Raw genomic sequence first — 27,589 nt, 5'->3', positions numbered from 1 at the left:
ATCAAAATACACATAAAGTTTGTTTCATGTCGTAACTTGTATTCCCTACATCAAGGCGTAAACAAGGTTGGTATGTTAAAATAAAATGAAATATTCCTAAATAGGCAGTAGCTCTATTAAAACTGGGTAGAGAGGTAATTCTTACTTTAATTACTCAGTTCCTAATGAAATGTATTTCTCGGCTAGAGTGGATTAAAACAGAAAGAAAATTTGGGATACGAGTGAGATACAGCTGAATCTGTTACAATATGGTAAAAGTATTTGTTGCGAACATTTGTCAAATCACTGACAGCGTTTCTTCTTCAGCAAGTTTCCCCCGTGGTTTCCAAATGGTTCTTTAATCCTGTATGTAAATTACAGCCAATAGATGCTGTTGTTGAGTTGGGCTGGGATTAGCGGAGGCGAATGAGTTTCAATTTTACTGGATTACAGAACAAAGAAAGGGGAAAGGGGACACTCTGCTCTGTTAAAGAAAACAGAAAGAAAAGGACGAAAACAGACAAAATAATCTCACCGAAAATATCCAAAACAAGCAACAAAGAAAAGGAACATGCGCCAGATTATGCGATTTCATAAACTCGCTATCGCTTTTCTTTAGATGGGAATTCCGCCCTCACTATTGGATTAAACGGAGAATAAACCTATTCCGGGATTGACAGCATAAGGTAATTAAAACGGGAAAACTGCTAGGAAATTTGCTCTGCTTCTGATTTGTTTACTTATAACTAAATAATAACGTTTAGCTTTCTCGAACACGTGACTTTTTATGGCTATTCAAATAGTGAAATTACAGATTATAATTCTGGGGGGGAGGAGGATGGCTAGCTAGCGAATGTTTGGAGTGTTAGCTAGCAAAGTAGCCATCAAGCTAACATTTTCTGCGAGAAAAAGACGGCAGTCGATTCGTTGTTTTTTGTGCTCATAATGCAAATTAATGTGAGCCTTAGGCGTAGAAAAAATGATGTGTTGGTCTGATGTCTTATTTTTGGCCACTGGTGTGTGTACACTCTATTCCTGTTGTCTTTTCCATGTCGAAACGCAACACGATTTCACTGCTAGCAAGTTGCAGAAACTGAACAGTTCCATTGTTACTGTTACTGTTGACTAGCTGGACAAGAGAAATGTTTTAAATCGTCAAAATTGAGCTTTCGGCTTAAAACCTGCGCGTATTCGTGAATTAATATAGATAACTGGACGCGTTTGTCGATCTGAGAAGGTCATGTTTACAATGTCAAAATGATCATATCCCTGTTAGCTAATCGGCCACTATCTCAGTCGTGGTGGCTAATTGTAGTAAAATATGCATAACTGGACATGTCACTTTAAACCGAGGACATTTCACTTCGTTCACATCTTTATTAAGGACTTTTTCCGCCCGGTCATTTCACAATACAAATCAGCAATTAGTCGGCTGGTGTTCCATGTACATGAATCATTATCAAATTCGATTTTGTTAGCCAGCTAATTGCCTACTAGGTGGGTTAGGTAGGTTCTCTATAGGTTAATCACGACGTAGTGAAAACATTTTTAGAGGAAAGAGGCAGCACAAAAGCATTTTGCCTTGATGGACATATAAATTGCATGTCTTAATTAATCTCACATCTACAAGGATTTGCTTTTGATAAGTCTGTTAAGCCGAAATTTAGAGTGCCGTGCCAGTATAATTATTTTCCTTTTGAATGAAAAAAAAAATCCCTTAGAGAATTTTGGTGTATTAAATATGAAATATACTTCCCTGATAATCCCATACTCGCTGCATAATAGTTTTGAGTGTAGTAGGGGGTGTTTCCCCTTTTTTCCCCACTGATTATAAGCTCCTCTGTATCAAGTGAAAGCAGGCAGTCAGATAAACCTCGTGGAGAGAGTGTTGTCTTCAGATGTGGAAGCGCATCCAGACTGCTTCCTTTCCTAGAAGCGTGAGAGGAGTGCGGGAGGCAATGGCCAGTGTTTGTGCAGACTTGGGACAAGGGCGAGGCTGCACTTTGTAAAGCTAATTAATAGCCAATGATCAGCACTGAGCGGATTGACTTGGATACAGTTGTCTTATTTAAAGGATCTGCGAATGGAATCAGCTGTTCTGGGTATTAGCAAGAGTCTTGTGTGTAAATGGAACGGGGAGTTGCAAGCCTCTTAGAGGGGGAGGGAGGAGGGGAGAAATCCCGCTCCGAAATCCACGATACCCTCTTTCAGGTTATGATAATATCTCTAAGCACCATATGGGCAATTATTCAACAAGTAAAGGATCAACTCCAGTATGTCTCCACCAGGGTGGAGAGGCGTGAATAAACTAGCTGCGTCTGGGCTGCAAGACTCCTGATGATCGGAAGTCATTAATCTGAGCACTTAAGCATGTCAGCCTGTCCTGCCCTTGTAATGTTTTGGGAATGTCCATAAAAACTGCTGTAGTGTCTTTGCGGACTCGTCTGTTAGCCCAAATGTTGAGTCTTTGCAGACTTGTCCGTTAGACCGAACGCTGAAAAGGTTTCACAGAATACAAGCCATTTTTATACGCTTTAAAAAGTGCAGACAAGATTAAATGTAGCCTTTTTTGTGCAAAGGGGCCCATCAGAAAAGCCAGTATGTTTTTAACCAAAGCAACATTTCATAATTTAGGTTAAGTCCAGAAGTTGAAACCATATAATCACTATATCACTGTCTCGCATTGTTAACACATCTCATACTTTGTCCAAATTGAACTCCACGCACACAGATCTTAGGGGTTTACTTTTCCACATCCATTATGATTGTTAGGGGATGATAAAGCAATACCAGAACTTGACCTCAACCTCTGCATTTTTTCTTTTTTTTGTGAATGCCTGAAAAAGGCAGAATCTTGCCGTCTGCCTCCTGTGCGAATTGCAGCTCTCAGCCTGAGGATGGTGGTTCCAGAGAGGCTGTTTTGCTTCAGAGGCCTCTGGCCGATTCAGGCCGATCGAGACAAGTAATAGCATGACTGAGGCCTCGTCGCTTCCCCGTACTGGCTAGTGTGTGGTTTTGGCTTTGCCTGGAGGCTAGGATAATGGCTCCCAGTGTCTGGAGAGATTAAAGGCCAGGGCTGCATTGTTCACATGCCTTGAGATTAGTTTCCAAGGAGACGGATTGCCGTTGCCATGAGAACGCAGAGCCCGGAATTAGGATTGCGATTCCCCCCCCCCCCCTCCCCCCAGCCTCCGTTGTCTTTTATCCTAACGTTTATGTACATTTTTGAAAGTGCCTTTGAGTGTCTTTTGATTTCAACTGAGCCCTGATTAGGTCTGAATAGGGATGTGCTAAGTATGAGTATTCTTATATGGTGGCTACAGCAGTGAAAGAAACCCCCTAAACAACATGGAGGACATTCAGATCGGAGTCAGGGGATGTCCTGGTCGAGTTCAGCGGCCTACTGTTCCCAGACCTTGCGTTGTTTCCAAGCAGGCAAATTAAGGCTGAAAGGTTTTAAGGCAATAATCTAAGCCAGCTTTAATTGGTTTGATGAGGGCTTATCGTAATTAGCTGCTTTCACATGCGTGTGACGGATTTCAGCGCATTAGCATGCTAGAGGGTATTACTATCACTTTTTAAAGCTTCTTAAAGGTTTTATATCCTTGAATACTTTTCTCAAACCCCAGGATGTGTTAGAAGAAGAGTTGATGTGGAACCCAAAACTATCAACTCCCTTTAGGAAAGTGAACTAGAAACAAATCACTGGAGTCTTCCTTAATGAAAAGGGACTACTTCAGCTTTACCACGGCTGTCCTCGGGTTTTCATGTCATGCCTGCCTCTCTACAGTCCACAACAAACGGTATTGCAAAAATTGCCTTGCATTGAATTGCCATTTACAGAATACCTTAAACAATTTATCACTAGCTGCTCCTGGACTTAAAAGAACTATAAAAGTTTTATAGTTACCGACTCAGCTTAATCTAGTTTACTGGGGTCAGCTGCAGGTTTGAATTTTCTGGGGCAACTTTTAACCCTTTGCTCGACAAATGAACACATTTTGTCTGTTTTTCTTTCACGGAGACAATGTGGTATGTGTTTGTTAACACCAGTTTCTGATCCTCCAGGAGGGATGGCCCAGCTGCGGAAGCTCAGCTGCGATGGGCTGAGAACGAGCGCTCACGCTGACCTCCGGGGACCGCAGGTCTCCACCCGACAGGAAATCCTCACCAGCCTGGTGTCGGCCTTGGACTCTGTGGTATGGCTCGTCCTAGTTCCCTGTACCTGCCCATTACCGTACCACTCAGATCTACCCTCTGTAATGTTTATGACAATAAATGAATAATCCATTGGCTATTGCAACAGTTATGTTCCCCTAGTAGAAGGTAATGTATTTTGTAGGATAACATGTATGCGGTCTGTATTTGCTAGACGGTCTGAGTGAGTTTTCCTTTGTTTTTTGTTTTTTTGTTTTGTAATTGCAGTGTTCGGCTATGTCCAAGTTAAACGCTGAGGTAGCCTGTGTCACTGTGCATGAGGATAACGTGATTGCCGTGGGGACAGAAAAGGGGCGGATTTTCCTCAACTCCAGGAAGGAAATACAGACAGACTTTCACAAATTCTGCAGTGAGTCTTCTGGCTTGGCTCGCGTCCGCTTCCAGTTAACTGCCATTAAAATAAAAGTCTTACCAAACATGCAAACGCTGCAGAATGACAGAATGTCAGGCATGCTAGGTGCCATCCTTAAGTGAATCACATTGTGCATTTTGGTAGTGATGAGAGGTTCTTGCAGACCCTGGAAAGCATGACATCAAAAATAAAGTTTGGTACATAGAGTATCTGGATTTTTTTTCCCCCCAGGGGTGTCTTGTCTACAAGCATTAAATTCTGTCAACTCCCACGCCAAAGTTACTGATGCGGAATGCAGCCGCGCAGGCAAGGAAAGCATCACGCCGGGGAAGCAGCGAACCCTAGCAGACACTCACTCCAACATCTTTGTTCTGAGGAAGATGGTGGAGGAGGTCTTCAGCGTGCTGTACAGTAAGAGCACCACCCCTCTCCCTCGCCATCGCGTCGTACCAGTCATCTTTATCGCGAATTTCGAGCAGTGCCCCTGCCCGCATGAGTCACCGGCGCGATCTCACTTTCAGGCGAGGCTGTGGGGAAGAGCACCCTGGTCCCCGTGCCTTACGATTACATCCAGAAGGAACCAGCTGCCGTGCTCGTGCACGGCCTGCCCGACGGGGTGAACCTGAGGAGGCCAGCCGAGTACGACACAAAGACGCTGATGAAGATTCTGGAACAGAGCAACCGCATCCGCTTCATCGTCAAACGGTCAGGAGAAGATGGAAGCCTTCCAGCCACACAGGGGTTAAGCCATTGGGAGCAAGAATTAATGCTCATTAATGATGCATAAAGATTTAAATGTTTTAAGTATACTGCATAGCATTGGTTGTGTAATATGGAAATATTGAAGGATTATTCACCCAGTATAAGGCTAGTGTGATTGACAATGAATGAAAGATAATACAGTTTCACGTAATCTTTCTTGCTTAATGCTAACTGCTTAATCCCTCTTGTACTTTACATACCAACATTAGCCATTTTGGGTGAAGTGTTCTTTTAAAAGTCTTCAAGGAAAAGTGTAGACAGAACTGAGATGAGGTTGTGATCGCCAACCCAGGCCACCAGATGAGCGCGACAGCAAATCCTGTTCGGAAGCCAACCACCACCCTTCCACGGTCGCCAAGGGCGCTGGCAGCCACGCCCCCGCCAAGCCGCCCACACAGGAAGTGCCCGGGAGCGGGTCCGTGCTCTCCAGCTTCCTGTACGGCATGCCTATGTCCTCCCAGCCCCACCCGGATGGCAAGCTGGAGCTCAAGCCTTCAGTCCCGCACGTCCTGGGCCAGGAGCGGATGACCATGTGGGCGTCGGGAGACGACAAGGGGCCTGTGACCATAGACGGCTCAGACGGTGGTGAGAGCTTCCTCCCTTTCAGCTATAAGGAAAGTTCTGGATCACCGTACTAGCGTATGGCTGAGAAGGAAAAGATGATTGTGTTCAAAAATAAGGACTATGTGCTGTGAGTTTTTCTTCGTTTAGGGTCAGTAGGGAAACAACAAGCACAAGCATACAAAGCCAGTGACTAAAGCACATGGCATTATAGGATTAAGGGCATGCATTCATGATTGAAGGCCTTGTGGGTTTTGTAGTTTTATCATGTCAGAGTTTGTAGTCTTACGTGGATCTATTGCAGGTGAACGGCTAGGACTTGGAGGGGACCTCGCGCAGAGCCCCCCCAGCATCCACGTCTCCAAGCGCCTTCTGTTCTCCATAGTCCATGAAAAATCAGGTGTGCAGCAGAGTGAAACACACACACACACACACACTCACACACACACACTCACATGCAAGTGGCCAAGGAGAGCGACAGCTGTCTTTCACTGCTGTTCTTAAACACATGGCCACCACATCATCCTGAGTAAGCCAGACAGAAGATCAGGGCAGGATACAACATGATGTTTTTTTTTTCCTGACACCCAGACAAACTGCTCAGTGGCTTTGCATCCGTAACGTGCGTTCCTTCAGAACAGTCATGGAAAACTTCTAACAGTAACTCCACGTAGTTTAAGGAGTAATTCAACTCTGTGATCCACCCATCGCACATGTACTGCCTTGTAGTGACTACAAAATGTAGCAGTTTTTGAATCATTCTTAAAAATGACACATGTATAGAGAAATGACCGTCTGGTGTTACATTGGTTGCCATAGCCATCAGGTTCTGAGACGTGACTCGGCCGTTAGAGCCGCAGCTGGAGGCTGATGATAGATAAAGAAGGGTGGTGGTGCCAGAGTCAGTGTGCGAATGGGTGGTAGGAGACTGTGTCTGGGAGCCATGCCAGCACACTTGCGCTTTCGGCTTCTGCTCCTCTCAAAAGAGCAACAGGAACCCCTCGGGTCCTGCCGAGAATTGGGTCCCACGTTAATCGTCGCCTCTGCCTAACCCAAACAAACCCAGGAAGGCAAATCAAGCCAACAGTAGCCACTGAAGCACTTGGCTGGGTTACTGGTTATGTACATGCCTGCTTCAGAGCTGCGTAGCCCACCTGGAAACCATAGATGGCGTTTTGTTTTTTTTTGATGTCCGTTTCCTGTTCTGTGCAGAAAAATGGGACGCATTTATCCGGGAAACAGAGGACATCAACACGCTACGAGAATGTGTGCAGATCCTGTTCAACAGTCGTTACGGTGAGCCAGATAAGCACTGCATTTTCACAGTTTTAACCACCATCCAAACCACTACACACTTTCTCAAACCCTAACCACAACCGTTTCCCCATATCTGTTTACCCCCATGCCCCCAAACCTGCAGTGTGTTCTGTATTTTTGTCTTTTTGACCTTTTAACCTGTTGTGGGGTTTTTTGGGGGGTTTTTTTTTGGAAAACAAATGTTTGAACTGAAAATGAAAAATGAAAACAACCAATTTTTTTAAAACATCAGCTGAAGCGCTGGGCTTGGATCATATGGTTCCCGTGCCGTACCGGAAGATCGCCTGCGATCCTGAAGCTGTAGAGATCATTGGGATACCTGACAAGATTCCCTTCAAGAGGCCATGTACCTACGGAGTGCCTAAGCTGAAACGAATCTTGGAAGAGAGACACAGCGTGCGCTTTGTTGTGAAACGGTAAGGGGCTCCGTCTTGGTGTGGGACTGGTATCCCTGAAAAAAGAGACCCTCCCTGTGTGGCCACATACAGTCGAAAGGAAATCCAGGAAATGTCACATTACTCACAAACACGCAAGGTATCATTTAAAAGTGTGGAATCTGTGCTTTTGGTAAATATCTGACAGTTTAGCATTCATTGAATTGTCAGACATCAGAATCACAAAATATTCCCCATGTGCTGCAGATGAAAAGTAGATACCTTTTCATAAGCTACAGGAATTGAACCAGATCACACACGCTCTTGAAAAGAGAGTGCTCTGATCTTGCATTGAGAATTAATAACTTTAGGGATTTAAGTGATGTAAAGAAAAAACCTTTTCAACTTGTGCACTGTAGGGATCCTCAGTGACAAGACATCAGGATATCACACCTCATCTTTGTTTCTGAACAGGAAGCATATTTTATCCACAAGTGTACTTGTACGTGTTTTGATGGTATTGATACTTCCATTCTATTTGTGCATCCTGATCTTACTCAGAAAGATTTCAAACAATGAATTCTTCTAAATAAAGGGGAATATGTGTCACAATAAATTGGACCACTTAACAAGAAGGTCAGAAGTCGGCAGGATTATGTTGCCTTCACGACCACGCGGCGCAGCGGCTCCCTTTCTGGTCCATTCTGGTTCATTTTCGCCCTCCATTTCGGTTCCTCACTCATCCACTTGGAGTGTGAGCGGCCATGCCGAATTTTCCGAGATTCGGCTCGGGAAGAAAGAGGCGAGGCTCCTCGCGCCATCTGGCAGGTCTGAGCCAGCCATCCAAAAAGCCCGGCGCCCCGCAGGGTGTGGTAACCGCCACTGTCCGTGTGCCAGCGCGCACCCTGACCGTTTGGCTGGAGGAGGAAACCCCCTGCTGCTCGTGCAGACCCGCGCATTCAGATCACTCAGCTCAATATGTTTAGGTGCGAGCCTGCTCACAGACCCCGCTTGTTCATGGACTATTTATTTATTTGCAGAATGTTTGACGAGCGGATTTTCACGGGTGAGTTGAAAAATGATTAGATTTCTTCTTTCAGTAATGTTTTGATTTGCTATGATTAGAGTTATTTTAAAAAAATTATTTATCTTATGGGTTATGGTTAAAATTTCATCAGGACTTGCTGACTTTCTGGCATAAAGATGCTAAACTCTCGAGTGGCTCGGTGCGCCATCATTTCTTTCATTCTTTATCAGCTGCAGGGAAAGTCGCCAAGGAGGAGGGCAAGCAGGACTGCTCTGCCCCTGACGACTGCTTCCCAGAAGGCCTGAGGGTGCCAAGCTCCGCCCTGGAGCTGGTGAGCCACACCCACAGCAGCAGGTGAGGTGGCTGTCCCCGCCGGCCTTGAGACTGCCAGCTCACCTTATTTGGTTTTAAAACATGCCAAATTATATAGCCATTTGTTGACACATGTATGAGGAGCTTCAACTCTGTTATTTAGCTGGATTTACAGAGACTAAATCTTTCACAAATGTTAGCCCCTCTTTAAAAATACTCCCCTGCCTGTCAAGGTTAGCAGCGCTTACACCACAAATTGCTCATGTTTTTCTTCTGCCTTTTTCTTGAAGGTCCACCAGCTCCTGTGTTAGTCCCCTGGCAGAGTGTGAAGCAGGTGAGACTTTATCATTGAGTCGCCCCTCTACGTAATGCCCCAAAGGACTGAACTCTTTGTTCCTTCTGTTATTGAGAAACAGACTTTGTCAAAGCGAAAACCCCAAAATGTGTGGTTTATATATATATATATATATATATATTATATATTATACATACACACACACACACACATATATACATATACATAAATACAAACACATTATTAATATAATATTATATTATATTATACATACACACACACACATACATATACATATACATACATACACACACATGTATGCGCGCCTTTTTTTCCAGGGCCTTCAGGAGACTGCATCCCTTTGAAAAAGATCAAAATGGAGCCACCAGATGGTGAAATCATTCAGGTGACTGTGCCAGGTACGGGCTTCGTCCCCTCCCCCGCTACCAAGGCCAGGGCTGATGCTGACAGATGTCAGCTCATGCTTAAATGACTCCGTGAGCAACAGCATTGTAGTTTAGTTTTAGTTTTTCTTGGCTATGCATAGTGTGCTTTAAGTGTTTCAGATTAGCCTCACTCCTCCGGGGGCGATGGGGGTGGGGGTTGTTGGTATTTTTAATCATCTTTGTGTCTTAGCCGACACACAAACCTGCATGCAGAAGAGTACTGGTTGAGGTGACTCACCACGAGCCAGTCAAATCCTATTGTCTTTGTCTGTCAGTGTTTCAGAGTGTTCAGTGTTTCATCCCCCCCCCCCCCCCCCCTTAGAGTCTTCTGCAATCTCAGAGGAGCCGAGTGAGCCTCAGGCTGACCTAGTGACCCCTGACATCCGTCGCCCTCTGGAGCCACTAGCAGGTAACTGCAGCCTCATCACCCCCACCAGGATCTCAGACAAGGCACTACTTGGGTTCAGAACTCTCCTCCATTTCAGGAGTTTGATCCCCCTGAAGAAAGCAGCACACTCATGAAGCCTCTCCTAGATTCTGCCAACTTTCTACCCAGTTACTGGTACCTTACGCCTACATAGTTCATGCTGGCCCTCAACCAGGTTTTTCACTCACGGGTTTCATGAACAAACTTTACTGGAGTTCTTTTCACTGAGCTGTTGGCTAATACTGCTTATAATTGGTCTTTGTGCATCTTGGGCAGCTTGAAACATGGTGTCCTTCGCCATTGATATTGGAGGGTAGAATGAAAACACATATAATGAGAGCGGAAGGCCTGGTAAAAGCCATTCTGAAAAGGCAGCATCCAGAAATGGCCCCTTGCAACAAAAAAATTTGCTCTGAAAATTGATTTATTGCAGATTATACATACCGTGGTCATTTTTTTAGATACTGATCATGCGTTGGATTGTCACTGAAATGTTTAGGAATGAAACTTGACCTCTGCCGTATGATTTGGTGTCTTAAAAAAACAGTGTGTCTGAAGTGAGGAAATGTACTGGATGACTTGCCTTTTCAAAACCTCCCCACTCCAAAATTAGTCTGTGTAAAACATTTGTTGGACTTTTTCCATAATTGAACAAGCAGATGCGAGTGTCCCAGGATCAAACCAAACTACTGCCCCCACAGCAGTGTGAACCCTGGTCCGATACCCCCCCCCTCGTGTGCCCTTGTGTTCGGAAAGTGTATATGCCCGATCCAGCAACCCAAAATCCCAGCAGCAAGGCTTTCCTAGTTTAGATTTCCAATCCAGCATCCCAAAAACACAGCAGTAAAACTTTCCTAGTTTGGTTGCCACTCCTTGGAACCCAAAAACTCAGTACTGACAAACGCGAGGTAATACGATCACTCAACTCAGTCATATTGTGCATTCAAAAGTCGTAATTTATGATCCCAGACACTTTTTAATGGCCTTATAGATGACAGTCAACATAATCTGACATCAAAACTGGAAATGATCTATGTCTGCACAGCCAGAGTTGAAGAGTTCATATTAACTCGCCATTCATGGTTTCATTTGATTAATTTCATTCAATATGTTATTTTGAAGTCTGCTTTACACAAATGGTCATTGGAGTAAACCACAGGTGAGTGGAAACCCAAAAGCCAAAGTCTGTTAGAGTTTAGCTTTCCACATACGTCACCGCTTGGCATTTTGGAGAACTTGCGTAACTTTGTCTTTTAGCGGACATGTTGGCGCAGAAGTCTACGCCTCAGGGGCTGAAGAGAGTCGTGGAAGGTAAAGCCTCATTTTGTAAAGCTCTTTCAGTGCCTTCATCAGATGTTGCGGTTGGTCAGTGTGATTGTCTGGCCTTTCTTTTAGAAGACATTGGAGAGATGATTCTTCAGCTGCGAAAGCAAGTGGAGAGTCTCTTCAGCACGAAATACGGTGAGGAGTCCCTGAGCTCAGGCCCTGGGGGGTTAACCTGCTTGGAGCTCCTTCTCACAAACATCTTCACACTAACATCTTAATGCTCAGTACATTTAATAAATTTGATGTTAGAACTTTTTAAATACTACAGATGTACTTAAAAAAAAAAAATCTCAGTGAAGTAGGGTTTAAGAACTATAAAACAAATTTGGTCCTTGTTGAAACTAAATTTGCAAGACATGCTGACATGAAAATGACTAATTTGTTAATTTATGCTAAAGTGTAAATCATTATCATGTAGCCCCTAAAAACTGTAGCAATAAAGGAAAGTGGAGTAGCAATTAATTGTCCACATGGTGGTGTTCTCTCTAGCTGAGGTTCTTGGCCTGCCCGAACCAGTTAAGGTGCCCTATTCCAAGTTCCAGATGTATCCAGAGGACCTGTACATCACAGGGCTTCCAGAAGGGATTACGTTTCGGAGGCCCAACTGCTTCGGAGCAGCCAAACTTCGGAAGATTCTTAGTGCCAGTAGCCAAATCCAGTTTGTTATCAAACGGTGAGTTAAAAAACTTCTGAAGAGGAAGTTTGACCAGATCCATGTTGTACGGATGACCATGATGTGTGCGTTCATGATGGCCAACTACAGCGAATAAAAGAATGATTGATTTTGCTTCTTTTGTTTTGTCTATTTTAGACCAGAGTTGTTAACAGAAACTCAACTCAAGCACGAGCCCCTAACTCAACCAGCTGGTGACATCGGTGAACACAGAACAAAATCATACTTTCCACTTATCCAGAAACAGATATGTTCAAGACCGGTAGCTAAGCTATGCTTCTTCTTCCTCCTGTTTCCAGCCGAGTTGGACTCCAAAGATAATCTAGCAGAAGACCCTGGGCCAGCCTCCAAGAGACCAGCATTCTCAGGTGGCAAACGTCTCCTGAGACCGCATGCTTTTTTTATGTACTGCCCTGTAATATAATACAGTAAATAAACACTTGAACTCTGCAAGGTTCCACAGTCAAGTGCCTTTTTATTGTTTTCCTGTTAACAGATAGTCTAGAAGCTAAGCTGTCCCGCATCGACCTGGCCAACACGCTGAGGGAGCAGGTCCAGGACCTCTTCAACCGGAAGTACGGCGAGGCACTGGGCATCAAGTACCCCGTTCAAGTGCCTTACAAGCGGATCAAGAGCAATCCAGGCTCGGTGATCATCGAGGGTCTGCCCCCCGGCATACCCTTCCGCAAGCCGTGCACATTCGGCTCGCAGAACCTAGAGAGGATACTGGCTGTGGCTGATAAGATCTCCTTCACCATAACGAGGTACAGCCTTTTTATTTTGGACAATGCAAAAAAAACCCAAAAAAAACCTACCACACAGGAAAGTTCTAAGTTCAAAAGAAGTAAGCACTGGTAACATAATCAGTGTAAAAATTACATATAGTACACACAAAACCCCAAAACAAAAACTGAGCCTTTTTTGTTTTTTTTACAGGCCTTTCCAAGGACTAATCCCCAAGCCAGGTACAAATCCTGTAACCTCATCTACACTTTTATTGAAGCAACTCATTTGCGTATAAGTTATTATTGTACATATATTTTTCTTAACTAGCACCACGAAGAATCACATTATTGAAGAAAGCGTATGCCTCCATAAATGGTAATATATATTTTTTCCCCTACTCAATTCCATTTTAATTTTGTGTAGAAATTATTCAGCACTAAAACTTCAAAACTAAAGCCCACTTTTCTGAGAATACCATCTGGTAAAGTGTTGACTGGTGTCACAGCACATATGAATGACTGACTTTTTCAACAGACGATGACGAGGTCAATCGTATGGGTGAGAAAGTCATCTTGCGTGAACAAGTGAAAGAACTGTTCAACAAGAAATATGGTTCGTAGAGATACCATATACTGTGTTTTTGTACTTGGGCTTTATAACTCGTCGTAAGTAATAACTCCTTTGATTCTCTCCTTATGTTTAGGGGAAGCTCTAGGCCTGGATCGATCCGTCATAGTCCCGTACAAACTGATCCGGGCCAGTCCGGACTCTCTGGAGGTGTGCGGGCTTCCAGATGACATCCCCTTCAGGAACCCCAACACCTATGACATAGCTCGACTGGAGAAGATCCTTCAGGTTCAAGATGACATCACCATCAACATCAAAACCCCCTTACAGTAAGTACAGCTTCTGTAGAGGAGCGTGTATCATTTTTGCCATGGTTGGTTCACTGAAGAAGGTTCATGTCGGGATGTGTTCTGGAAATGCGCTTGTCTTCTGAGTGCGATAAATGTTGGACGCAGTGCATCTAAGTGGCTCTTTTTTCTGTTTAGGCCTTTTGTTCAGCTTTGCCCTCAGACTTGTAATACAGGTACCTTCCCATAACTTCCATTCGATCAGTAATGGCGTGATTTAAAAAAGGAGGCCCTGCAGTGTGATTATTGGGAGTAAGTTACACCGTTATGCCGTTTGCTTGCAGAAGGGAAGGAAGTTTCCATTAATCGACGCAAGCGCAAGCGAATCCTGGACAACAGCCAGGCAATTGGGTCCTCTGGGGTGGACCCCACCGCGACAGCCAATCAGATCCCTGTGATGGTACGTGTCATTAGCCATGGAACATGGTCGATGCAGTGGGCCGTTAAAACATAAAACTTTGAGTAATAACCTGATAACTACAATAATGATGGATGACTCTGAATTCAGTGGCTTTAAGTGTCTGGCCCCTTATTCTGGGTTATGTCTGGGAGTCTAATATATTGGGAATACTTATTTGTAAATGACACATTATTCCTTGAGGAAAAACAGAAAACGGTAAGTTCATTAAAAAATCTAAATGGAGCAATTACGTGGCACTGTGACTAGCCACTTTACTGCAAACTCCTACACTGAAATTACACACACTGGATACCACTGAGACCCGTCTATTGCCCTGCAGAATTCTTTAGCCATCTCTTGGTCTGTTCATCTCTGGTCATTGTCAGCCCTCTTGAGCACTGCAGACCAGAAGGTTTGGTTTTGTCAGGCTACCATAAACCCCGCATTAACACTGACAAGCCAGGTTATGGATGTTGAGCTTGTACAGATTCATCAGGCACAGCACTGCTGTGGCAGTGTCTAAGCAGCATTGACTACGTTGTGCCACCATGGAAGAATGGAGGATGACTAATACAAACGGCACGGCAACAGATGGGCTGTAGACAGACTATACTAGGTAGATGTTTTGTATAAAGTGACTGTCGAGTGTATATATCCCTAGTCCTCCCTGCAGTTTGAAGTCTTGTCTGGGATTTCCAGTATAATTAAAAACACTACTTTTCCAGGTCACAAAACACACCCCCACGCACACATTCCGTTGTTGCTTTTGTGTAGGATGCACTGACTCATTGTCCACTTGAAAGACAAATGTCTTCCCCAGTGTGAAGTCTCTGCTTTGAATGTTTTCATGGAGGTTTTCTCTGTATTAGATGCCAGTGACCTTTGTATATAAACCATTTCCTTTCTCAAATGTATGCTTCTCTGTAGACCCCTAACTTGATTGATTTCAAAATCAGTCTGGATAACAATGCTGGGGAAAAGTGGTTGTTGCAGACAAGGTTTAAAAAAAACAACAAAAAAAACAAACACCCCCCCCCCCTCATACTTTTTGCTGTTTCTCTTCCCACAGCAGTGGCCAATGTACATGGTGGACTACAGTGGCGTGAACGTGCAAGTCCCAGGCAAAGTGAAATACTAGTCGACTCCCCAACGAGAAGCCCACGAGAAGACGAAAAACCACCGGTGTCCTCGCAAGCGTCGGAGCTTGGAGACGCGTGCCGCGCTTTCGGGTTGCCCGGTGGTTCGATGCAAAATCCGTTCGGCCGTGCTACAGGACTCTGCTTCGCAGATCGCCAGTGCTTTACTTCCGGAAAGGCTGTTCCGTTAAAAGGAGTGTTTTGTCTGCATTTCCGAAGAGTTGTGCATTACGTTTTGCGTTCTAGGAGTTGCTCTACTATACGGCCATGTAAACAATCGCGGCTAACTAACCATCTCAAGTACAGTAAAATACTTCTGGTCGGGATGTTCATATTCCCGAACAAGATTAATAATACATAGGCATAGGATACAAAACCAGGACTGGTGCTGAGGTCTTACGCCTAGCTAAATGTTTGTATTATTATTTATTTATTTATTTAAATAAAAGTAAAGAAACTTGTATATGCAGGGAATGTATAAAATTCAGTACAAAGCATCAAGTGCTGAATACCACGACTGACACTCAAACAATTCAAACGATTAGCTACTGTATGCATTCAGAGGCTTTTTTGTTGTTGTTGTTTTTTGTTGGTTTTTTCACTACAGGGGTTTTTGTCCCTAAAGTGGAGTATCATACCATGATAGCACTAACTTATATTCCAATGAAAGACTTTTTATTAATATTGTAGCTTTGTAAGTTACTCTTAACGATCATTGAACATGGAGAAGTATGTCATGGAGAAATCACGAATGTATTGTATGTAAAGGAAAGAATGGTATAACATTATTCTGTAAGGACCGTCTCTGGAATCACCAGTATTTATATGCTGTACCTTAATGCCATTTAGGCCTTTCAAATAAAATGTGTTGCCTTGCGTTCGTTGATTTTTTTACTATTACTGTTTACGAGTAACACTTCAAATTCATGAAGTTCTAGCTCAACTTGTGCATCAAAATTGTATCTACAGCACCATCTGCTGGGATAACTGATGAATTTACTTAGACCTTAGCCAAGAGATATGAAGCTGACAAACCCAGGAGAGGCGTTAGGAAAACAACATATTTATACATGCATATACATTTTATTGCCTGACATAATTTCTGCATATTTTTGTTTGCTGCATATTCATACTGCAAAACGCTTATCTACCACATCCCAAATGTGACAAGATGGATGTATTGTGACCATAAAGGAATGCATATGATAAGAAAGAATACACGGGCAAAATATGGCATTCAAGCAATACCCGCCTGGGATTAGATGGCCCAGTTTGTTTGGAAAAAATCCCCACTCCATTATCACTATTATACCACTAGCAGCCAGAAGTGTTGACACAGTGCAAGTTGGGTCCATGATCCAAAGCTATTTTATATGCCAAATTCTGGCCCTACAATCTGCATACTATGGCAGAGGTGGAGCGTCATCAGACCAGGCAGTCTTTTCACAGTCTTCAGTTTGTATGAGCTGGTGCCCATACCAGACTCAAGATTCCCGTTCCTAGATAACAGTGGAACCCAACATAGTCTTATGAAGTTGTAGCACGTCTGCCCCAAGGTTCAACATGTTATTTGTTCTGAAATGTTTTTCAGCTCACAGTTGTAAATAGTATTTACTGGAGTTACTCTAGCCTAGTCGAGCTCACACAAGGTTGGCAATGTGGACTATGTGCCTTTGCTGCCACCCCCTTTCAATAAAAGTGTAGATGAGATTACAGGATTTGTGCAGCATGATAGGCTAATTATTGACTGGATAAATCCACGAATGGCCAGGTGTACAGGCATTCTTAATAGTTGTTTGTTAGTGTATCTGTGTGTTACTTGATAAACTTGTCTTAAATTCAGTCTGCTAATGTTCAACTTTGAAAAGACCTGACAAGCAAATACAATTGTTTTTGTGATTCTAGCTCCTACTGAACTAGGCGTAATACAAATATTATTTCCGCTGCTTTTAAAAAACCCGATATGTTTTCGATTTGTCCAATTTTTAAAATATAATTTATTTGTATGGGTTTTCATCTTTATAAGATAGATTTTCTATCGATTTGTAAAATAAAAGTTTTGTATTTTTGGACTAATTAAGTCTCGTTTGAGCGAAAAAGAAACATAAGTTTCTAGCCGTGTTGTTTAAGTTTCTTTTTCGGAATCTTGAAGGAGGCAGTAAAAATATCAAAGCAGTGTCAATGAAAATGCATATCTTTGAAAGTAATGAGATTATACTTTTCAAGTGTTATCCGTGAGTGACAAAACTCTACCGTGCGGTCATAAAACAGAAAGGAAGGATGGAAAAAAACAAAACAGAAAAAAACGGTAGCTAGCTAACTATGTGATTCACATGATCAGCTCCATCTATACAGTCAAGAATTTGAAACTTCAGGCTGATGCCTCGTCCTTTCCAGCCTGTCTGTAGTCGTCGGCTTCACGGGTCGGTGTTCGCTGGAAACCACTTAGTGACGCTGCGGCGAGCGAGGAAGCGGTCGCGACGTTTTCAAGAGACCTCCGAAGAAAATGGTTTTCTCAGAAAGCCGAGTTCACCTTGCCGTCGTCTTACGACTGTTTACAGTTAGGCCGTCAAAGCCAAACAAATGGCTAGCTCGCTATTGAATGTCGGAGATAACGAGACGCTAGCTAACGTGAATCGGCTATCTTAGCTATCAGCCATCAGCTGGCAGTTATCAGAAGATGCAGTCTGGTTAGCTTCATCTGTCTAATGTCTCTGTAGCTAAATTATTCTGCTCTAGTTGTCTGTTTTGTGTTATAACCAGGTGAACAAGCTGGGCCACCTAGCTGCTCGGCTAGTCGAACTTGGTAACTAATCACATGGAAAGCAAATGAAGCTGGTTAATGTTGGGTAGCTTAGCTAGCTAGGTTAGCTAGCAAACTTTAGCCAGCTTGCTTGTGTTGAAATTATCTCTGCTAGTTGGCTAGCTAACTGGCAAACTGGCATCAGCTTAAGTGTTTTCGAAAAGCGCACTACGTCAAATAAGACCAGTTCTACCAGTAAACATGGCCACAGCTTCTGGGTTTTCTTCGGGCGTAAGTGGCTCCAGGAATGGCCCGTCTTTCCTATCACCTTCGGGGATACCTGGACAGGCGCAGCCAATGGTGGTTGTTTGGGAATGGCAGGACGATATTGGTTACTGGCGACCTTACAGCGGGCAGGTGAGCTGCTACATTGAACAATGCCTTCAGCATCAGCGAGGTGGAGGGCCAACCACAACAAGCATCTCTCTAGGACAATCAGACCCCAGCCTGGCCCCTTACATTATTGACATCCCGAACCTAAAACAGTTTCGACAAGACACTGGTAAGTAAGTAACTGCTGTCAAGTTAGAATTATGAAGCAATTGTAAATTGTTTGCGTTGTTGCCATGTTAGATGACATGTCTCTTGAGCTAGCTAGTTAGGTTAATTATTGCCCTGCACATGTTTTTGTGCGGGTGCTGACTGTCACCTGTAATACTATCTCATCTCCAAACCTAAAAAAATAACAGTACACTCTAATGAAGCCTGATCTCCACTGGTAATAAAGTAACCTACATTTCGAGGATGAAATGAATATAGAAATAGGATGACACAACTAACAAGTTTCTCTGCTGCCTGTGGAGTGTTTCCATTCCACCAAATGGATGAGGCTGATTATATATTATACCAATACTGTCATTCAGGCCTCTCGATGTGGTAACCAAAACAACTTGTTGGCAGGAAATGGTTTGAAAGACTTTTGACACCTGCACTCCCTGCAGACTGAACAGGATGGACAAGGGGGAAAAATAAAGCCCGGGCACAGGCTGGGAATAGCAGTATCATACTTTTAAATAGTCTCTCCTTCTGTAGGAAAGATCCGCTCGGTGCGCCGGACCCTGTTCCCGCAGTCCTCGGCCCTGGGCAGTGGTGTCCTGTGGGAGTGGGCCAACGATGAGGGCAGCTGGACGACGTACGAGACACGTACGTCCATCTTACTGGAGCACAGCCTGCAGGCAGGACAGGCCACAGCCGACCTGGCCCCGCATGGGTACAACTACATCGTGGACCTCACTGCCCTGGAGCAGGTGAATAAGAGCTCGGGCTTCCGGCGGCGTGTCCGGCGTCAGGGTGGAGCCCCCTACCCACTGGCCTCGGGCTCTGTCATTCACTCGGGCCCAGCATGCACGTGTCAGCAGTGCCTGAGCCATGGAGGCACTGCCGCCGGCCCTGTGCCTGCCCGCTCCCGCCATTCCTTCTCGGCCGGCCAGGCTGGCCGTCCAGGCCCCCAGGTACAGCATGGCAGGGCAGCGTCCGGGGCCAGCCCGGCGTCGGCATATTCACCCTACCCCCGGAGGCCTCTCTCTGTTGGCAACATGTCATGGGGAAGCCCCTGGAGCCCAGCTACTACATCGATGGCCCAGGCCCCCGGGCCAGGGCAGGCCTACTCAACTGTGGCGAACGGCTTGAGGTGAGGCACGGGTTTGGCGAATCTCCAAATACCCAGATCCCATCTACCAACTCACTTGTATCATGAGCATCAGATGGATGTGGACTAGATTGGGGACCGCTCGCATTGAGCGTGTAGTTAAAAATCAAGCTTATTTATTGCTCTGAACAGCATTTTTATTCCTTAGCTTTTCTGTTTTAATTTCTGTCCAGATGCCAGCTTTGCACATTCTGCTGTGTCAGATCAGGTGAATTTAACTTGGCTGGTGAAATTTCCCCTCTTATACTCGAGTGACATTTCATTTACTGAATTTCCCTTGTGTTCCTTCTTATTTTTTAACCAGCCTTCCAAAGAACATGGACTAGCCGAAATGCTTTTTTTTTACTCATATTTATTCCGTAGTGGAAATTCTCCAGCTTAAAACAAATGATGAAACCAGGCTGCTTTTTAATGTATGACTCAGTTCAAAGCTCTTTGCTTTTTTTGCATCCTGTGTCTCTCGTTTCCCCTTGTTACGCTTCACTGACATTCATGTGAATTAGTAATAGTATAAGATTGTGTGTGTGTGTGTGTGTGTAAGAGGGGAAATTTAGGGATCTTACACTGCCATTTGCACAATTTCATCAGAGACTGAGATTGCAATGTAAGTGAAATGAACTAACATGTATTACTCCAGGTCTGCAGGTCTCCTATTCAAATACCCTCATCTAATTCCAAAGTCGTTATCTAGCACTGCTACTATTATGTGAAGCTCTGCTTGGACTTGGTCCTTGCTTGGACTACATAAATGAGGTCAGCCTTTTGCTCCCCCCTCCCCCCCCCTTTTTAACACACTCTCTGTTGGTACTGTCCTGGGTGCAGTGGAGCTGATTGGCCCACTCCCAGCTCTGCCCAGTAGCTGATGCCAGTAGCAGAGGCCTGGTTCAGGAAATGTAGAGGAAAGTGCAGGATTGTAGCCTCTGGATTAGACTGGCCAAGGGAAACCCCTGATTTATGCAGCCATTGTTTGCTTTTCATTAAGCACTTCAAGCTGACAACCAGGATGAAGCTGTTTTTAGACCCCGGTTATTTAAGACCGTTGCAGTATAATCACTTAACCCCAGAGGAAGTCCCCCTCGGTCTTCAGAGAACATGTGACAGTCGCGCTGTGCGTAGTGCTTACTCATTCTGAGGCTCACCCAATATAATGTTTGTGGATGTTTGCTGCTCTTCTATTGTTCATGAGATCAGAGAGATGAGTCTGAGATGGCCTAGACCATTCGAACTGAGCCTGTTGTGAGAGGAAGGAAGTCCCAGCATAGTGAAGGGCCTGCACAACTCCTTCCCTGTTTTGCATTGGTGATGTGAATTGAAGGCTTGTGTTAATGTAGGGACTTCTTTCTTTATTTCTTTGTCTCCAGCATTCCAGCAATTCCCTTACAGCTGAATGGTTCCAGCAGCGTGAGCACAGCCCTGGCAGGTACGGTACACGCGCCCCTTCATGACCACCCCTCCACGTGTGCTTTTGGCCTTAGCTCCTCCACTGCAAAAATGTGTACTTTGGCCTGTAATGTGGAGAACATAATAAACTCTAGCAGTGGAAAGGTTTCTTGTGAGTGTCAGTCAGTCAGCGAACCAGGCAAATATTCCATGACAAGCCAAATTAGTCTTTAGTCCTGGTCTTGGTTCAGATATATTGGTAGAGGAAAAGTCAAATGATTTCTCAGCCTTGTGGTGTTTCTGCCATACACAAGCAATAGGTTACCAGCCCACATCGGTGGTAGTGATCTGTGTTGTTTCTGTAACTTTAGCTTCTGGTTGTAGACAATGCAATAACACAGCAAGACAGTGGTAAAGGTAAGACAGTCGCCGCAACGTTTTCCTGTGTCTGAGCTGGCAATTTCAAGTGCTCCACACTTGACAGCTGTGTATGATCACACATTTTTGCTGGGCTGGAGTTTGATTTCACCACCAGGGCGCTTTTGAAGATAGTCGTCTAGGCGACAGGACACTGGGCTGCCTGCGCGTCATCTTGCAGGCAGCTGAAACTCCACCCAGGAAGGACTGCTCTGTGATGCACACGTCTAGGCCAGCCACGCTGCCCCCCCGCTCCGTCAGGCTGGTCCCTTAGCGAAGCTCCACCTCAGGCTCACGCCCTCATCCGAGCATGCCCCCACCCCCCCTACCTCCCCAACTTGTGGTCGGCCTGCTCCGCTCGTGGCTTATCACTCTTCCTCTCCCCTCCTTCCCCTTACCCCTTACCCCTTCCTCCCCCCCCGCATGTCTTCCTCCTGGGCCCCGGGCCCGGCCGTCCAGGCATGGCTTCCATTTTGATGTCGGCGGCAGGACTGGGAGTTCGCTTCATGGCCGCCCCATCCCCCCAGCGCGGCTCCGGCAGGCCCAGCAAAGCCCAGGCTGACTCCGTTAGGAGGGCAAAGAGGCAGCCCAGGACAGGTAGCTAAGCCGCGCCAACCCCAACCCGACCTAACCCGAAACCCCCACGCCAGCTGCCCCGCTGCAAACCCCGTCTCCCTCTGGCGATTTCCCGTGCTTGCTCTGAATGCTGCCTTCAGTTCGCACACCTGAGATGTGGCAGGATTTGCCGTTGGTACTTAAAAGTAGCATGGCATGTCTTTGTAAGCATCTTCAACCCTTTCCATTGTTTGTGTGGCGTGGCTAGTCTGTAGATGTTAGAATGTTGTGCTGCATTTGGTGTAACACCAGTGTCACATCCTGTACTCACCCCACGCTCGCGCTCTCGCATGCTTTCGGCCGACGCAGTGGCTGCCTGTCTGTTGCATCACCGCACTCGCTCTGCTCACTCCTCGTCTGTGCCGCTAAACAAGTGCGCGTTAGGCCTCACGCGTTGACCGCACCACTTGACAACCGAAGCCATGAGGTTGTCTAGCGAATGGGCAGAGCTGATGAGGTTCTGACGAGACTGACACTTACAAGCAAGCCCCTAACCTGCTACGTTTAATCCCAGCTAACCAAGCAAACCGCCGAACATGTTCAAATGCCAGCACGGTTACTGCAGTGGTTGCGGACGATGTCAGCCTGTCCCCAGGGGGAATGCGCTGATGATGGCGAAACTGATGAGCTTATTCTGTGGAGCTTACCACGCTGGGGCTCACTACAGCTTACACTCTGGGAAAGTGACACCAGATGCCTGCCTGTCACAGTCGCCTTTTGTTTGTAGGCACTTTGGTGCTTGTGGAAACCAGAGCTGGCGCGATCTCACCTTCCCAGAGTTTAGCTTGCTGAGCTGAGCTGCTTTCTGCCTTGGCTAAGTTCATCAGCGGCGCAGATCTCTTCGCTGCGTTTGTGCACTTTACGCACGGTAAGTTTTTAGTGCATAGCGCAGAGCCACCCAAAATAGGCCCAGGCAGTGTGGCAGAATGTCCTTGCACCTAAAAATGCCTTTGCTGCAGTGTGTTCTCGTCTGGCGTCTCCGTGGGACGAGCCGTGGAAAGACACTGCCCCATTAAGGCCGCTGTGTTGAGAGTAGCCTTTAGCCTGCTGTCAGCGTGCTTCGGTTTCGGTGGAGCCTGTAAGATGTGTGTAAAGTGTTTCTGTTGTCTGTCCTCAGCTGCTGTGTTGAAGCCTGAGGAAGTCATTAAGAAATACATGGAGGAAGTGGCTGTTGTCCCCGAAGAGGTACGAATTCCAGCCCCCCTCCCCAGACTAAACAAACACTTCATGTTACTGTAGAAAGCCGGCGTCTAGAGCACTCCATTACCCTTCAGTAGAAATGTTTACACTGGTCTGTACAGGTTACATCTGATGTTTGACTAATGCTAGTAAAATTATTGTGAGACTTTACTAATGTCAAGTCACCTTACCAATGACGCCTTATTCATTTCTTGGCCAGTCCTATCGATTTGAGTATCCTTTTAGAGGGGTGCATGGCGCCCTGCCTCTTTGCTCACATCGGTGCGAAACGTGAGGTGACACGGTGTGTTTTGAAGTGCCTGCACTTTCACAGGACTGCATCATTTGTATGGAGCGCCTGTCATGTCCCTCCGGCTACGACAGCCCTGGAGAGGGCGGCCAGTCCCTGCAGCCCGGCGCCGTGGGCAAGTTCACCAAGTGTGGGCACACCTTGCACGCGCTCTGCATGCTGGCCATGTACAACAACGGCAACAAGGTACGGCAAGCCTCGGGGAACCTGCACTTCCAAAAACGAAGCAATGCAAGCATGACCCAGATCCAGATGAACTGCTGTGCCACTTAACATGCGGTGCCCTTGATAAGTAAAAAGTACAGAATGACACCTTTTTATTTATGGATGTTCTGAGAATGTGTGTTTTATCATTCTGGGAATACAGTGCATTTTGGGTTCAGGCAAGCGTAGATTTTTGGAAAGTTGGTCGAACTTTGCTTCTGTTGGTTAAAGGATTCTTGCTGTGCAGGCTTGGTACGGAACAAAGCTCTGTACTGTGGGTTCTCTGTGGCATATGTTACAGCCTTTCTGCTAGATATCTGAGCTGGCTGCTTTTGGCTAGCATGTCCACTGTGTTCTGACCAGCTCCCAATTATTTCCACATGCCTGCCTTTTTGTCCATCCAAGGATGGAAGCCTGCAGTGCCCATCTTGCAAGACAATCTACGGAGAGAAGACGGGCACCCAACCAAAGGGCAAGATGGAGATCTACAGCATCCCACAGTCGCTGCCCGGCCACCCAGACTGTGGCACCATCCAGATCATCTACAACATCCCCCCTGGCATACAGGTCCACAGTTCACCTAGTACCATGCCAACATGTGCTTGATGTTTCTGTCTCTTGCATATTCTTGTTTCTTTTCTTTTATTTGTTTGCACTAAAGTATAGTAGATTTCATCCAGAAACCACAGCGTTTGATTTCCTACAACAGGCCAATGGTCAAGGTTTCTTCATGTGTTTTAATGTTTATTTTTGGCTCAGTGAGCAGCAAGCACGTCTCTTGGGTCTGCCAGCGTGTGTTGGATGTGTGCTGGCCGAGCTGTGGGGGAGGACGGCAGATCAAAGCCTGCCTGCATCGCCCAGCTCTGATTCATCCGTACGTGGCGGGCTGTTGCCCTCGGATGATCCGGCTGTTCAATCACACCCATGCCTCTCTCTGGGCTCTCTCCTCCCCAGGGTCCCGAGCACCCCAACCCCGGTCAGCCGTACACCTGCCGAGGCTTCCCACGATTCTGCTTTCTGCCTGACAACGAGAAGGGGAGAAAGGTAAGGAAATTAAATTCATATGCCGCTGTGTATAGTTGTGGGGTATTGTAACAGAGGGAGCCTTTGTATCCTCAGGATTTAACACTCAAGGTATATATGTGATGCTGCATCTGATGAAGTGGAGCCTAGCCTTCAGCGTCTGCCCAGTTCATTAGCTCATAGTAAAAGAGTGCAAATGAACAACAGAAACTGTTGTAAATATAAAACGACTAACCTTGTAACTTAACCTTAAAACATGACAACTGCTGTTGTCTTGATGGGTCTTTTGGCTTGTGAAGTGCCGCTCACACATCGTGTTATGGTCACCCCTTTAGCCCCCAGCTGTGTGTCTGGTGGTTGTTCATTTTCCTGAGTTTGGTTTCTTACACCATTCATAGTCAGTAGGATTTCCTGTGCTTTGTCAGTAGGATTACTGCCGGTGCTGACAAATCCCTGGAACCTTAATATCGGATTATTTTTATTGGCTAAAAAATATATGCATGTTGGCAGTAATCTGAATATTGGTGTTCCATGTTTTGTTTTTATTAAATTGTTTGGCACTTTGCATTTAATTCGAATGACAACATATCATCGCTCCAAACACAGTGTTAATCATCATTTTTTCATGATGAGCACCTGATGGTGACCCATTAGGTATGGTCCTCAAATAGTGTGGTCGTTATAGCTACTGCTTCAACTCTTTAACTTTTACAACTGTGTGTAACCCCGGCAAAGGTGAGGCATCCTTTTAAAGCGGACTCAGTCAGTTTGTTAAACCGCAGAGAAACTGTAGCGGGCTCAGATTTTCGGACTATGCAGAACATGTCAATGGCGTATGTGCTGCTGGGTAGGTGGGCTCTGACTGTTTCCATGGCGCCCGTCCCCAGGTGCTGGAGCTGCTGAAGCTGGCGTGGACGCGGCGGCTCATCTTCACTGTAGGCACGTCGAACACGACGGGCGAGCCCGACACCGTGGTCTGGAACGAGATCCACCACAAGACGGAGATGATGTCCAACGTCTCAGGCCATGGCTACCCAGATCCAAACTACTTGGACAACGTGCTGGCGGAGCTGGCGGCGCAGGGTGTGACCGAGGACTGCCTGAGGCGTGATGCGGCCAGTCGCGTGCCGCCCGGCTCGGCCATGTGAGGCAGAGGGGCTAGCTCGTGGCTGTGGGGGCCCGCTCAGTCGCTAGCCAGACTCTACATTCAACATGTGCCATGTGAGACTGCGGGAAGATTTTGAGAGTGTATGAGCGGTAATGTTGCCAGGATTAATTGAGTGTGAATTTCTCAGTGAAACAACTTGTCTGTACACTGTGCTGTGTCAGTCTATGCGGGGAAACAGCTTGATTTGGTATGAAGGATGGGTATGAAATCCAGAGACCGGCTTTTTTGCTTCTGTCAGCGGTTACTCATTTTTGGTAATAGAAAACTTTTTACATGTTAAAATCTTTTAAGGGCAAGCAAAGGGACTTGGTCCTCCTGTGGTAAGCAGTGTGAAGTTCTAGGCCTCGTGAATGCGCACGAACATGTGGACGGTAGAGTGCTGAACAGGGGAGGTCGCTCCTTTCCACCTGCTCTTCCCAGCTTCCACGCTTCCCAGAGCTTTCTCGGGGATAGAAGCGTCGCGTTCACCATGCATTATCTGTCGCAAGAGGCAGCTATGGTTTGGGATTCAAACATGCAATTTCTCGGTAGCACTTTAGCATTTCCATGGCGACTAATCGTAAAAGGATTTCGGAGCTCCGGTTTACCTGCGTAAACGGAAAGCCTGGGCTCCATCACCTAGCACTCGGTGGGTGAACGTGCCTCGGTGGGGCCAGGGGTTCTGCTGCAGTAAACAGCCTCTTTGCTCTGCTTCTCCCAGGCATTGCCTTGTGTTTTAATAGACCAGTTGCAGTACATTGTAAAATGACCACTTCCAACCTGAATGGATGATCACAATTTGTGTTGGCGCCACACTGGAGAGACGCTCCAGTACCTGGACTGTTTCTTCTTAGAAGCAATCAAATCACTTGGCATCACCTTTTGAAAGACAGACAGGAAGGAAGGAAGAAACAAAATACGTTATATAATCTGTAACTACTGCACTTCAATGCAAATAGTTTTTACTAGTACTATAAGAATTGTATTACAAATTAAAGGCATTGTTTAAAATTGCAGCCATGTTAATTTATGATTTCTAAAATGCTTTTTATGGTTTATGATTTCTAAAGTGTTTTTCAGGTCTGGCTTCATCACTTGCTGCTAATAGGTAGTGTGTTTGAAAGCACAAGGGACTGATTTCTTTTGTTCCATCATCTGGTCTGTGAAGTGTTACATTGCCCTACTTTTAGCTGGTGAAAGTATTTTTCTTTTTTGTCCTGACAAATTACTATGTACCTACGAAATGCGGGATACTCGAGTTCTCACTGGGACAGTACAAATCCATAATGCTAATACTAGATACAGCATTTCATTTAAAGTCAGAAATGGGCTGTTCTGCAAAATTACAGTGCAAGTTGACGTTCTAGAAGGCGCCTTGGTGACAATCAGCCTTGCTGGAGAGCTACATGTAACACTGCTAATAGCTTTCAGTTCATCCACCTTTCTGTCCATCTGTGATGTTTGGTTGAGCAATCATGTATGCAACTAAATTTTTACACACACACACACACACACACACACACACACACACCCATCAGCAATAAACAAAGTCATACCAGACAAGGATATTTCTTTCTGCAATGCATGTCTGCAAGCTGCCCAGCTATTCAACAGCGGT

General features: G+C 45.5%; 2 protein-coding genes across 8 annotated transcripts; both read left to right on the top strand.

Moving 5' to 3' along the window:
• The first annotated feature begins 415 nt into the window (after positions 1-415).
• On the top strand, positions 416-16,121 carry gtf2ird1 (GTF2I repeat domain containing 1). Of its 5 annotated transcripts, none has more exons than XM_081719687.1 (28): positions 416-665; positions 3,609-3,782; positions 4,048-4,178; positions 4,405-4,546; positions 4,781-4,960; positions 5,071-5,254; positions 5,604-5,896; positions 6,177-6,272; positions 7,085-7,168; positions 7,422-7,605; positions 8,604-8,629; positions 8,821-8,944; positions 9,193-9,236; positions 9,536-9,616; positions 9,966-10,052; positions 11,328-11,381; positions 11,469-11,531; positions 11,886-12,069; positions 12,208-12,272; positions 12,369-12,437; positions 12,566-12,833; positions 13,006-13,034; positions 13,123-13,170; positions 13,330-13,407; positions 13,499-13,691; positions 13,848-13,885; positions 13,994-14,109; positions 15,179-16,121. In XM_081719687.1, the coding sequence occupies exons 2-28, from the start codon at positions 3,752-3,754 to the stop codon at positions 15,245-15,247; spliced, it is 2,961 nt and encodes a 986-aa protein (XP_081575813.1). In that variant the 5' UTR covers positions 416-665; positions 3,609-3,751; the 3' UTR covers positions 15,248-16,121. The 5 variants fall into 5 exon arrangements, 4 of the variants coding, with proteins under 4 accessions (XP_081575813.1, XP_081575812.1, XP_026871687.2 ...); XM_081719686.1 differs by having other exon boundaries at positions 11,466-11,531; XR_014124990.1 differs by lacking the exon at positions 13,848-13,885 and having other exon boundaries at positions 11,466-11,531.
• Positions 16,122-17,261: 1,140 nt separating this feature from the next.
• On the top strand, positions 17,262-26,987 carry dtx2 (deltex 2, E3 ubiquitin ligase). 3 transcript variants are annotated; one of them, XR_014124988.1, is made up of 9 exons: positions 17,262-18,550; positions 19,081-19,678; positions 21,058-21,116; positions 21,953-22,090; positions 23,226-23,293; positions 23,622-23,783; positions 24,207-24,368; positions 24,561-24,845; positions 25,712-25,770. XR_014124988.1 is itself a non-coding variant. In XM_035527259.2 (9 exons), the coding sequence occupies exons 1-9, from the start codon at positions 18,250-18,252 to the stop codon at positions 25,970-25,972; spliced, it is 1,839 nt and encodes a 612-aa protein (XP_035383152.2). In that variant the 5' UTR covers positions 17,278-18,249; the 3' UTR covers positions 25,973-26,987. The 3 variants fall into 3 exon arrangements, 2 of the variants coding, with proteins under 2 accessions (XP_035383152.2, XP_035383153.2); XM_035527259.2 differs by having other exon boundaries at positions 17,278-18,550; positions 24,756-24,845; positions 25,712-26,987; XM_035527260.2 differs by lacking the exon at positions 21,953-22,090 and having other exon boundaries at positions 17,281-18,550; positions 24,756-24,845; positions 25,712-26,987.
• Positions 26,988-27,589: the final 602 nt, after the last annotated feature.

This window comes from Electrophorus electricus, chromosome 8 (genome assembly GCF_041902795.1).
Source record: "Electrophorus electricus isolate QZ-2024a chromosome 8, ASM4190279v1, whole genome shotgun sequence".
Taxonomy (NCBI): Eukaryota; Metazoa; Chordata; class Actinopteri; order Gymnotiformes; family Gymnotidae; genus Electrophorus; species Electrophorus electricus.
The sequence above is the reverse complement of the archived record's forward strand: the minus strand, read 5'-3'. Positions and strand labels throughout refer to the sequence as shown.